The sequence below is a fragment of the Nerophis ophidion genome, linkage group LG02, assembly GCF_033978795.1.
Source record: "Nerophis ophidion isolate RoL-2023_Sa linkage group LG02, RoL_Noph_v1.0, whole genome shotgun sequence".
NCBI lineage: Eukaryota > Metazoa > Chordata > Actinopteri > Syngnathiformes > Syngnathidae > Nerophis > Nerophis ophidion.
The window spans coordinates 52,351,123-52,364,695 of record NC_084612.1 but is presented as its reverse complement, the minus strand read 5'-3'; the positions used below and the strand labels follow the sequence as shown (position 1 = coordinate 52,364,695).

The following is a 13,573-nucleotide window of genomic DNA, read 5'->3' as shown; positions in this document are numbered from 1 at the left end:
AGGCCATATCGCGATATACGATATATATCTCAGTATTTTGCCTTGGCCTTAAATGAACAGTTGATGATTCTATGTGTCTACATTAAAACATTCTTGTTCATACTGCAATAATATATGCTTTTAAACTTTCATGCAGAGAAGGAAATCACAATTAAGTCAGTTCACCAAAACTGTATTTATTAAAGTTATAAAGCAGTTGCACAAACATTCATGTGATTTCCAAAACAGAAAGTGCAAGATTGACATTTTAAGTGTCAAATATAAATGAGCTTCATAATAGGAAATCAAATAGTATTCGTCCTTTGCTATGTGGTAGTTTAAATGATGCTACATATTAGCAGTGATGCTACTTTTTATAGCAACGCTTTTGGCCAACACTTGACAAATTACAGTTGTCTGTTCGACATATTCCCACTTGAAGCCAAACTACCGCCAGACGATGGACCCCCTGCTGTTTTTATTGGGAATTAATTCTTCCTTTATTCACACCTTTCTCTCGTATTACCAATCGCATGGCTTGGCTAGCATCACAGCTAACATTACCCATGCTGCTACCTCTCTGCTGGGCGAGGGCGTATACGTGTGTGACGTATGGCATGACAGTATGTGACGTATGTAAGAAAGTGCGCTTGTCTGTGAGGAGACACAGGAAAGAGCGAGGAGAGCCTGTCATGTAATGCCCGCAGCTAAAAGCAACTGCGTGAGAACGTATACTCGAATATCACGATAGTCATTTTCTATATCGCACAGAGTTGTATCGTGTATATCGCCCAGCCCTATGTTGCAGTATTTTCCACACTGTAGAGAACACCGAGATATTTAAATTTTACAAGAAAAAATCCTATCCTAACCGCACCGGACTACAAGCTGCAAATATATACATTGTGAAATGTAGTTATATACACAGAAATATTTTGTAAATGTTTATTTACATACCTTGTTTCCAAACTGTCTGTAACACGGCAGTAAAACTGTCCAAGTAAAACACAAGTCATCGTTATTGACCCATTAGCTGCGCAAGCTAGCTGTCCAATCATCTAAAGAACCTCAATAACTCCACGGTGATGTTTTGGTAAATTTACTAAGGAATTTGTGAAACTGAAACAATAAAAAAAGAATGCCATTGAAAGTTAATCATACTAATAACACAGACACTCATAAACATGTTAGCTAATGCTAACAAAGCTAGCTTCATTACTATTTGATACCAGGTACAAATATGCGTGAAAACACTCCTACAGAGATCACACATGGGATAGTTTAGTCAGTATGAATTGTTTTAGGTATATTGTAAAGTTTCCAAACGTTGCTTGGAGTGATGAAGAAGCCATACGAGTAGAAATACTATAGATGTCTAGAAGACCGAACAGGAACTGTATTTACAGAAGGCTTAAAAGGGGGGGAAAAGTAAACAGAATGGCTTTGCAGTACCTGCAGTGAGCAAACTTGTCCAAACATGGCGCCATAGCACAATTGTTTAGTTTTTTTAACTATTAACAAGACAGAAGAGCACTGCAGCACAATAACCCATATTTTCAATGTATCAGGAAATAAATCATACATGGTGAGATGACGGAACATATATCCCTGCCAAAAATCCAAACATTGACAAATAGGAGACTTATAGTATAAGTAAAGAAGAGCAGGCAGCAGCTCACACGTTCTCTTACTTTCTGTAACCTCCAGGAAGAAATGTCAGCCATCTTGAAAAATGTTCAAACTATAAAATTACATGGAGCTTGGAATTGTTTTTATTTAAATGTTCGCAATACTTCAGGGTTTCGCAGGAGGAAACCTTACGACGTGTTTAGTCCATAAAGTTATAAAATTAAGATTTATTAGATTTTGAAATGCAAATGTCTGCGCTCTTCTAAGACATGTATTAAAGGGGATTCTGAAATTACTGGAAATTAACCACATTAGTGCTGCATAAAACATGTCGCTTCTTGTCCCACGTTTCCTAAACAAAAAAAGTTGAGTTGACAGAAGTGATTATACGTAAGTTCCGGGTAGGTTTTACGGAATCTGCTGTTTGTTTTATCTGTTTTTTTTAAGTCAAACTCTTTGTAATTCATGTCTTAGCTGTATAGCTGGCGATATCTCTTTTTGAGGGCAGTGCAGACCTAAAACTTGGGCCTCCCCACTTACCTGATGGAGAAATCGGACACCACTTGATTGGCATGAGTGCGAACAACCGAGTGTTTAAGCTGAGACAAGAAAGAAGTGGGAGTATTCCGATTAGGCCTCAGAACGTATCACAGTACTGTTGTTTGGAAGCGACGAACCATAATTGCAATCAGAGGACCTGCAGCCCCAGGCTTGCTTATTTTCAGTCTTTCATTCAGTTCAAATCACGTGCCTGCAATAAAAAAAAAACAAGCTGCAGACCAGGCGACTACAGGAATGTCAGCAAAAACACGGAAATACAATACATTTATTTTCGTGTGATAATATCACTTACACGTTAATAAAATACCAAAAAAATAGGATTCAAACAAAATGTGTTGAACACACTCACTCCTCAGCCGCAGGTAATTGGCGATCAGGAACACCAATACAAGCTAGCATAGTTAGCATCATCTAGCTAGCTTTCTTGTCGCCACTGTTAACTCTGAGCTACATGGTTGACAACTTTCTTTTTTGCTGCTCATCCTGTTTGGATGATTTCAGTCCAAATACTGTTAGTTGTAGAGCAAGGGTGTCAAACTCAAATACAGAGTGGGCCAAAATTTAAAACTGAACAAAGCTGCGGGCCAAGGTTGAACAAATTAACCTTTTAGTAGGGACCCAAACAAGTTTTGCATTGAATATTGAAGAAGCAAGGCTTATATAACTTTACAGTGACATGCAAAATCGAGTTTCAAAAAATTCAAAAATATCAAAGGGATATCAATCCATCCATCTTCCTCCGCTTATCCGAGGTCGGGTCGCGTGGGCAACAGCCTAAGCAGGGAAGCCCAGACTTCCCTCTCACCGGCCACTTCGTCTTGCTCTTCCCGGGGGATCCTGAGGCGTTCCCAGGCCAGCCAGGAGACATAGTCTTCCCAACGTGTCCTGGGTCTTCCCCGTGGCCTCCTACCGGTTGGACGTGCCCCAAACACCTCCCTCGGGAGGCGTTCGGGTGGCATCCTGACCAGATGCCCGAACCACCTCATCTGGCTCCTCTCGATGTGAAGGAGCAGCGGCTTTACTTTGAATTCCTCCCGGATGGCAGAGCTTCTCACCCTATCTCTAAGGGAGAGTCCCGCCACCCGGCGGAGGAAACTAATTTCGGCCGCTTGTACCCGTAATCTTATCCTTTCGGTCATGACCCAAAGCTCATGACCATAGGTGAGGATGGGAACGTAGATGGACCGGTAAATTGAGAGCTTTGCCTTCCGACTCAGCTCCTTCTTCACCACAACGGCTCGGTACAACGTCCGCATTACTGAAGACGCCACACGGATCCGCCTGTCGATCTCACGATCCACTCTTCCCTCACTCGTGAACAAGACTCCTAGGTACTTGAACTCCTCCACTTGGGGCAGGGTCTCCTCCCCAACCCGGAGATGGCATTCCACCCTTTTCCGGGCGAGAACCATGGACTCGGACTTGGAGGTGCTGATTCTCATTCCGGTCGCTTCACACTCTGCTGCAAACCGATCCAGTGAGAGCTGAAGATCCCGGTCAGATGAAGCCATCAGGACCACATCATCTGCAAAAAGCAGAGACCTAATCCTGCGGTCACCAAACCGGAACCCCTCAAGGCCTTGGTTGCGCCTAGAAATTCTGTCCATAAAAGTTATGAACAGAATCGGTGACAAAGGACAGCCTTGGGGGAGTCCAACCCTCACTGGAAATGTGTTCGACTTACTGCCGGCAATGTGGACCAAGCTCTGGCACTGATCGTACAGGGAGCGGACCGCCACAATAAGACAGTCCGATACCCCATACTCTCTGAGCACCCCCCACAGGACTTCCCGAGGGACACAGTTGAATGCCTTCTCCAAGTCCACAAAGCACATGTAGACTGGTTGTGCAAACTCCCATGCACCCTCAAGAACCCTGCCGAGAGTATAGAGCTGGTCCACAGTTTCACGATCAGGACGAAAACCACACTGCTCCTCCTGAATCCGAGGTTCGACTATCCGGTGTAGCCTCCTCTCCAGTACACCTGAATAAACCTTACCGGGAAGGCTGAGGAGTGTGATCCCACGATAGTTGGAACACACCCTCCGGTCCCCCTTCTTAAAGAGAGAGACCACCACCCCGGTCTGCCAATCCAGAGGTACCGCCCCCGATGTCCACGCGATGCTGCAGAGTCTTGTCAACCAAGACAGCCCCACAGCATCCAGAGCCTTAAGGAACTCCGGGCGGATCTCGTCCACCCCCGGGGCCTTGCCACCGAGGAGCTTTTTAACTACCTCAGCGACCTCAGCCCCAGAAATAGAGAGTCCACCACAGATTCCCCAAGCACTGCTTCCTCATAGGAAGACGTGTTGGTGGGATTGAGGAGGTCTTCGAAGTATTCCTTCCACCTATCCACAACATCCGCAGTTGAGGTCAGCAGAACACCATCCGCACCATACACGGTGTTGATAGTGCACTGCTTCCCCTTCCTGAGGCGGCGGGCGGTGCTCCAGAAGCCGTCCGGAAGTTGTTTTCCATGGCTTCCCCGAACTCCTCCCATGTCCGAGTTTTTGCCTCCGCGACCGCCGAAGGCCAAGCGGTGTGCGGCTGTCGGTACCTGTCCACAGCCAAAAGGACCCGATAGGACTCCTTCTTCAGCTTGACGGCATCCCTCACCGCTGGTGTCCACCAGGGGGTTTTAGGATTGCCACCCCGACAGGCACCAACTACCTTGCGGCCACAGCTTCGATCAGCCGCCTCGACAAGGGATATCAAATAAAATTTAAATAAAAATGGAATGCCTCTTTTCTATTTGCAGCCTTCTGAGTAGGGCTGGGCGATATAAACGATATATCACGGGTTTGCCTCTGTGCGATATAGAAAATGTTTACCGTATTTCCTTGAATGTCCGCCGGGGATGTAATATGCGCCTGCCTAGAATTACTGCCGGGTAAAACTCGCTCCCCAAATTTATAAGCGCCGGGTCAAATTCGCGACGTCGCGAGTGACGCTTCCCCTGCCGTCATTTTTGAAATGGTGGAGGAGGTTGTTTTTGCTTTTACAATGTGTAAACCAGGGGCTTGTTCCACAGCCATACAGAACACACTGATTGTTGTGATATAAAACAACTTGAACACTCTTACTAATATGCGCCACACTCTGTGAACCCTAACCAAACACATTTCTGGAGAACATTGGCTCTGTAACATATTATAAACGCAACATAAGAATTACCCAGAATTCCAATGCATCCATGACTCTTGGCTATATTATACACCCGCTATTTACACTGTTGAGGTAGGCGGATTTGGGGGCACGTGTATAATATAGGTAATTCTTATGTTGCGTTTATAATGTGTTACAGAGCCAATGTTCTCCAGAAATGTTTATTCTTGTTTGGTTAGGGTTCACAGAGTGTGGCGCATATTAGTAAGAGTAATAAAGTTGTTTATATCACAACCATCAGTGTAAACTGTATGGCTGTTGACCAAGTATGCATTGCAATCTCGTATGAGAAGCAGTGAAATGCATGCGTCCTACCGGCATGCAGATAGAATGGTGTAAAGGTGGGCGCGATGACATGTTGTAGAACAGTGGTCCCCAACCACCGGGCCGCGGCCGCAGAATCACTTTTTTTTTTTTTCACACTCAATTTTTTACTGAATGCCATTGGTAAGCGCAGGGGTGAGAAGAGGTTTTATAATTATTAGCGCCTGCTTACTTTTACCGCATGCCTTGAATAAGCGCAGGAGTGTTAAGAGGTTTTAAATTAAGTAGCGCCCCGGTGGCTATTCAAGGAAATACGGTATATCGTAATATTAGAGTATACGTTCTCACGCAGTTGCTTTTAGCTGCGGGCGTTACACTACAGGCGTTTCTCACTCCTTCTCGTCTTTCCTTCTCACAGAGACGTAAAACAAGCCCACCTTCTTACATACATCACTTACTGTTGCGCGTGTAGCGTCAAACACTCTAGCCGAGCAGAGAGGTAGCAGCATGGGCAACGTTTGCTGAGGCAGGTCGTGCAAGCGGAGCGAGTTACATTACCAGAGAGAGAAGGTGCGAAACTGATCACAACTGGAAATGGAGGAAGAACAATTAATGCCCCAAAAAAACAGCAGGGGGTCCATCATTTGGCGGTGGTTTGGCACAAACAGCAATATGCAAAGTATGCAGCAGAAGTGTCGCTACAAAAGGTAGCAGTACTACTAATTTGTTATTTAATTTAAAAAGTCACCCGTGAGAGAATGAAGAGTACCGTATTTTTCGGACTATAAGTCGCAGTTTTTTTCCATAGTTTGGCCGGGTGTGCGACTTATGTGTGAAATTATTAACACATTACCGTAAAATATCAAATTGTATTATTTAGCTCATTCACGTAAGATACTAGATGAATAAGATTTCATCGGATTTAACAATTAGGAGTGACTGTTTGTTTGTTTGGTAAACGTATAGCATGTTCTATATGTTATAGTTATTTGAATGACTTACCATATGTTACGTTGACATACCAGGCACCTTCTCAGTTGGTTATTTATACGTCATATAACGTACATTTATTCAGCCTGTTGTTCACTATTCTTTCTTCATTTTAAATGGCCTTTCATACGTCTATTCTTGGTGTTAGGTTCTATCAAATAAATTTTCCCCAAAAATGCGACTGTTTTTTCCCTTCTTTATTATGCATTTTCGGCAGGTGCGACTTATACTCCGAAAAATACGGTATTTAATAAATACAGTTTTGGTAAATTGACTTAGTTGTGATTTCCATCTCTGCATGAACGTTTAAAATGAGCATATATTAATGCAGTATGAACAATAATGTTTTAATGTAGACTCATAGAATCATAATACTGCTGTAATTATATGCATCAAGTGTTCATTCAAGGCTAAGGCAAAATATCGAGATATATATCGCGACATAGCATAAAAATAGAGATATTAATAAAAGCCAATATCGCCCAGCCCTACTTCTAAATTAAATATCAAAATAAACTTTTTCCACAGGCTAATAATAAATTTGAAAATAAAATAACAATAATGAATGAATCAAATATTCAAGCTTGAAGTAGCAAAAGAAAGTGCATGAATAAAACTTTAATTATTGCTCAGTTTGCTACACTGATTTGCTTTAACACTGAATATGGAACAAGCAACGTTTTCATTCTTGTTTGGTGTGGTTTCACAGTGTGGCGCATATTTGTAACAGTGTTAAAGTTGTTTATGCGGCCACCCTCAGTGTGACCTGTATGGCTGTTGATCAAGTATGCCTTGCATTCATTTGTGTGTTTAGAAGCTGCGTATATCATGTGACAGTGGCCGGCACGCTGTTTGTATGGAGGAAAAGCAAACGTGCCGACCGGTTGTAGAGGATGCTAAATGCTGTGCCTTTAAGGCACGACCCCAATATTGTTGTCTAGGTAGAAATCGGGAGAATGGTTGCCCCGGGAGACTTACGAGAGGGGAACTGAAAATCTGCAGGGTTGGCAAGTATGAGTATTAGCGGTGAATGGAGTGTTGCAGCTGTATAATACCGGCGGGCCAGCTCTAATGTTAATTTGATATTACCTCAAGGGCCAAATGAAATTACACGGCGGGCCAAATATGGCCCGCGTGCAGGCGTTTGACACCCATGTTGTAAAGTATTTATTAGTAGCCAGCTAGAAGGTGTATTCTTTGATGAAGACAGAGGTCACAACACAGGAAGTGTATTATTTGAGGGACCGTGGCTACAGAATAGAGTTGCCAAATGCATGCATGTTATAGAATTTGACATTTTCAATGATAAAGTTAGTAAATGATCCAGTAAACATTGTGTGCTACAGAGGTTGATGGATGAGAATAAATTTTAAAGGTCAAATATAGTGTAGAAATGTAATCTGGATTAAAAAAAAAAAAAAAAAATACATTTCGTGCTTGCGTGGCAGCACTCGGTCTTTTTTTTTTTTTTTTTTTTTGGTTAGCTTTCCTCTTTTTGTCAAAGGTTGCTCACAGTACTAGCATGTGTAATGCTGTACAGAGTTCCCTCGTTAAACGCAGGGCTTATGTTCCAAAAAAATACCCGCTTTATGTGCAAACCCGGTTAAGTTTTTACATTGTTTTGTCTCTACAATAATGTGCAGTATGCTTTGTTTCATATGTTTTAAGGCTGTAAAACTCCTAACCACACACCTAATAAACTTTTCTCAGACAGGCATTAACATTTTCCCACATTTCTTTTGTTCAAACACTCTCAAAATTAAAACGTTCGTGGATTAATTAAAAATAATTACAGTACACTACTGTATTAAAGATTGAAACCTAATATTAAAACTTGTTTTAGGCCAAAACTTTTATTTGAGAAATAATGAGGCTAAGCGGTAAGAAATGATTAATAGTGACTGGCATATTTTACAGTTCCTCTGGGCTGTAGCCACTTTTTTGCATTCTGTAGTGTGCAGGGCACATGGCATGAAGATGATTGATTGGCTAAGGGACAGTAGACCATTGTCAATCAGGACGCAGAACACAATGCGCATTCATACGCTGGGGGAAAAAAAAGCACTGTACAAAATGAGACACACAAAACATATCTGTAAAGTGAACGGCGTTGTAGCGAGGGAATACTGAAGATGTAAATGAGCGTAGAGCAATGAGAATCCCTACAATAACAGCAGATCAAGAGAAATCTCGGTTTTGTGACCGCCAGATTCCGCAGAGACTCCTGACGAGTCCCTGTCCGCCGACGGCGAGCAGCCTGCATCCTCCGCCAAGACCGCTGATGCCGGCGAGTCCAAGGGGAGCGATGGCGAGCCGGCGGAGAATGGCGAAAAGGCGGACGACGAGGCCGCCGAGGAGGGACCAGAAAAAAAAGAGTAAGCTCCACGAGCGCCCGCCCAGCCGTCACACGGGGGATCGCTGCGATATTTCACTTTGATAGCACTTATCTACTCACATGATCCTTACCTCTGCTGGATAACAGCAGGCCGCCCACCCTTCTGCGGGATGTGGCGTTGCCTTTTCCGCTACCACTGGCTGCTAGTAAGTGGGAGTGGACGGCGATGATTTAGTCCTTAGTCACTGAGTCGTGTTCTTGACTGTGTTCTTGGTCAGCGCTAGCAGTCAGCCACTGATCCGCTCATTAAGACAAGATGTTCTCAAATTTTCAGTTTGTCTTCCCTGTCGGTGACAAACGGAAGTGACAAATGCAAGGACTGCGTGGCTGGCCAGTGCGCAACACACTGCTATGTTCCCCTACTAAGGTGAGGATGCGCTAGAGATAAGGGTGGGACCATCACAGTGAAATATCGCTCCTGGCCGCCGCCGAGCATGACACTCAATGCCTCCTACACTCCCCGCGCCCCTCCTCTTTTGTTCTTGTGTCCGCAGGTTGAAGGACGGCTACAAGTACAAGAAGGGCAAAGTCAAGAAGGTGAAGAGGACCATCCCGGCATGGGCAAGCGTCGCCAGTAGGAAAAAGCTCCCCGTTTCTAACTACGCCGGCACTCAGAATAGACTGGATCACCTCCTTATCGAAGCCATCACGGTGCGTACACAAATATCCTGTCTTTAGCTTAATAAATATTATTCAACAAACCAGTTTTCTTTTAAGTAATATAGAACTTCACCAGAGCTGTTATTATATGTAGGAATGTAGTTCATCATAGAACTGGAACACAGTGTTATTAAAGTATTGATTCTGAATAGAGTTGAATTGTACTGTGCCTTAAGACTCACAGCGCTATTAAAAATCATTAAAAGTCATTAAATGGAGTTTGCCGAAACGAAAATTGTAGGCCAGAACCAAAAGTCAATTTATGGAATGATAAATGAAACTACCGTATTTTTGGACTGAAGAGCGCACCGCAACATAAGCCGCACCCACTAAATTAGTGTGAAAATATTTTCCATATATTAACCGCACCGCAATAAGCCGCAGACATATACGTTGTCAAACGAGTTATTTTCACAGAGATGTTTTAAATGTTAATTTACATATTTGTTTCTAAACGGTTTCTGCAATGACTCCACGGTGATGTTTTGATGAATTTATTGAGGAGTTTGCAAAACCGAAACAATACAAAAAGAATGCCATTGTAAGTTAATAATACTAACACAGACATTCGTAAATGTGTTTGCATTTTAGCTAATGCTAGCTTGATTACATTACGATAGCACGTACAAATAGAATAGAATAAAAAGTACTTTATTGATCCCTGGGGGAAATTTAGCACCACAGTTCGCTAACAATAATAAATAATATATGACATATATATATATATATATATATATATATATATATATATATATATATATATATATATATATATATATATATATATATATATATATATATATGATATATTAATATATTCTACATTTAAGTGCAGTCAAGGAGGAACATATGCATTATACAGTCTGGTGGCTGTCGGTATGAAGGACCTGTGTCGTTCCGTGTTACATTTTGGGAGTCTGAGCCTTCCACTGAACTTGCTCATTCTCTCCGCAAGGTCTGAGTGTAGTGGGTGGGAGGTGTTGTCCATAATGGCTAGGAGTTTTGCCAGACTTCTCCTCTCTGACACCACCGCCAGAGAGTCTAGCTCCACTCCCACCATGTTACTGGCCTTCTCTACCAACTTGTCCAGTCTGTTTGCGTCCCTCACTCTCAGCCCGCTGCCCCAGCAAACCACGGCATACAAGATAGCGCCCGCCACCACCGACTCGTAGAACATCGTCAACATCTTTTTCTACAGACTTTGAAGTATCCTAGCCTCTTGAGGAAGTAGAGGCGGCTCTGTCCCTTCTTGTAGAGGGCCTCAGCGTGTTTTGACCCTTTCAGCTTGTTGTCGATGTGTAGTCCGAGGTATTTATAATCCTCAACCATGTCCACATCGACACCCCTGATGGAAACAGGGGTCGCCGGAGTACTCCTCCTTCTTCCCAGGTCCTTAACCAGCTCCTTGGTCTTAGCCACATTGAGCTGGAGGTGGTTCTTTCCACACCATGTGACAAAGTCCTCCACCAGTGCCCTGTATTCCTCAACTTCACCATCCTCAATACACCCCAGTATCGCAGAGTTGTCATCAGAAAACTTCTGAAGGTAGCAGGACTCTGATTGATAGTGGAAATCGGTGGTGTAAATGGTGAAGAGGAAGGGGGAGAGGACTGTACCCTGCGGGGCGCCGGTGTTGCTGACCAGCCTGTCAGACACACAGTCCTGCAGTCGCACGTACTGTGGTCTGTCAGTCAAGTAATCTACAACCCAGGGCACCAAGGGGGCCTCCACCTGCATCTTCTCTAACTTCACACCCAGTAGCCCAGGCCGTATAGTATTGAAAGCACTGGAGAAGTCAAACATGACCCTCACACTGCTTGCAGGCTTGTCCAGGTGGGTGTGGGCTCGGTTCAGCAGGTAGATGACTGCGTCCTCCACTCCCAGTCGTGGCCGGTAAGCGAATTGGAGTGGGTCCAGGTGGGGCTTGACTGTAGGGCGGAGTTGATCGAGGACCAACCTCTCCATGGTCTTCATGATATGGGAGGTTAGCGCCACCGGCCTGTAGTCCTTTGATGTGCTGGGTCGCGTGCACTTGGGGATGGGGCCCACGCATGAGGTTTTCCACAGTGTGGGGACTTTCTGCAGTCTAAGGCTCATGTTGAAGATGTGCTGGAGCACACCACACAGCTGTGGGGCGCAGGCTTTGAGCACCCTGGGTCTCACAGCGTCAGGACCCTAGGCCTTCCCTTCCAGCTTCTTCCTGTAGTTCTCCTTGGCCTCCCTGAGTTTGGTCTTCAGCGGCACCTGAACTCTTTTCACCTCCTCCCTGTTACCAGCATTGAATGCCCTCTTCTTTCCATTCAGTATGGCTTTGATGTCTTTGGTCACCCACGGCTTGTTGTTTGGGTAGCAGGTGACCGTCTTTGATGGGACATTTGAGTCAACACAGAAGTTAATATAGTTTGTGATGCACTCTGTGAGCCCGTCAATGCCCTCAGCATGAGGCTCCTTGAGCACCTGCCAGTCAGTTACCTCAAAACAGCCCTGTAGTGTCTCTTGTACCCCTTCTGACCACCTTCTCACAGTTTTTTTGGTCACAGGCAGTCTTAACCAGAGGCACATAACAGGGGTTGAGGTAAACAAGGTTGTGGTCTGACCGGTCCAGCTCTGGGAGTGCTATGGAGCTATACGCATCCTTGATGTTTGCGTACAGCAGGTCCAGGATGTTATTTCCTCTGGTGTGGCAGCTAACATACTGAGTGAAATTGGGTAATGATTTGTCCATAGTAACATGGTTAAAATCCCCTGAGATGAGGATGAGAGCTTTCGGGTGCTGGGTTTTGTAGTCTGGCTATGGATCTGTGGATGACGTCACTGGCAGCTGCAGCGTTAGTAGAGGGGGGCTATATACCGCCATGATTATAACATGCGGAATCTCACTGGGCAAATAATATGGTCTGAGTCCTACTACTAACATCTCTATATTCGGGTCACAGTGGCGCTCTTTTATTATAATATGACCGGGATGACAATATTTCTTATTGATAAACAAAGCAAGCCCCCCTCTTTTCCGCTTGCCGTTGGTTCGGTCCCGGTCAGCGCGCACCATTTCAAAGCCGTTTCTAGAGACGTAACGATCCCGGAACATCGTCGTGCAGCCACGTCTCAGTAAAACACATTAGGCTACACTCACAATATTCTTTCTGACTACCGGCAAGCACCGACAACTCATCCATTTTGTTTGCCAAAGAGTGCACGTTACCCATGATGACGGAAGGAAGATATGGCTTGTATCTCCTTCTCTCCCTCCTCGCTTCAGCCTTCTTCTGTCTCGAGCGTCTCCCTTTCCGTCGACATCCACGAACACCTCCATAAGTCCTTTTTAGCTCCTCCGGGATCTGGTTAGTTAGCGCCGGGTCCGTTAGCTGGATGCTAATTGGTGCCCCTAACAACAACTGTTCCCTGGTGTAGATGAAAGAGCCTTTCCACTGTTGTTGCCCGTTTTGAGCTTGTCAGTAGCGTTCCCACCGTCAGTAAGACGAACAAAACACTTCTAAACTGCATTCATTGGTGAGATCTTACACTCTAAGCCAGAAAGTAAATGTAAAGTAAATGTAAAAATATAAAGTACAAAAACGAACAAAGAACAAAAACAAGAGACAAGGACGGAGCGAACGGCAGCAGCGGCCGTCTAGATCGACGCATGCGCTTATGCATGACAACAGTCCTACAGACATCACACATGGGACGCTTTAGTAAGTATGAATTATTTTAGTTACATTGTAAAACTTACACATTTTTTGGGGGGAGTGATGAATGAAGACTCCGTACGAGTAAAAAACAGTATGAACTGCAATTGTACTTCCGTTTGAGATGTCTAAATGGAATGACACTGCAGCGAGCGAACTAGTCCAAAAGATGGCGCCAAAGCACAACACGTGGTTTTAGTGAACTTGCTTTGTTTTTTGCATTGCATTTAAAAAAAAAAAA

At 44.2% G+C, this 13,573-nt stretch overlaps 1 protein-coding gene across 2 annotated transcripts in view; it reads left to right on the top strand.

The window, feature by feature from the left end:
• hp1bp3 (heterochromatin protein 1, binding protein 3) overlaps nt 1-13,573 on the top strand; it is a 49,993-nt gene that overhangs the window by 3,603 nt on the left and 32,817 nt on the right. For both annotated transcript variants that reach the window (XM_061886262.1, XM_061886256.1), the window contains exons 3-5: nt 8,798-8,963; nt 9,258-9,350; nt 9,478-9,634. In XM_061886262.1, the coding sequence (XP_061742246.1) occupies nt 8,798-8,963; nt 9,258-9,350; nt 9,478-9,634 (416 nt within the window). The remainder of the gene's footprint in view (nt 1-8,797; nt 8,964-9,257; nt 9,351-9,477; nt 9,635-13,573) is intronic.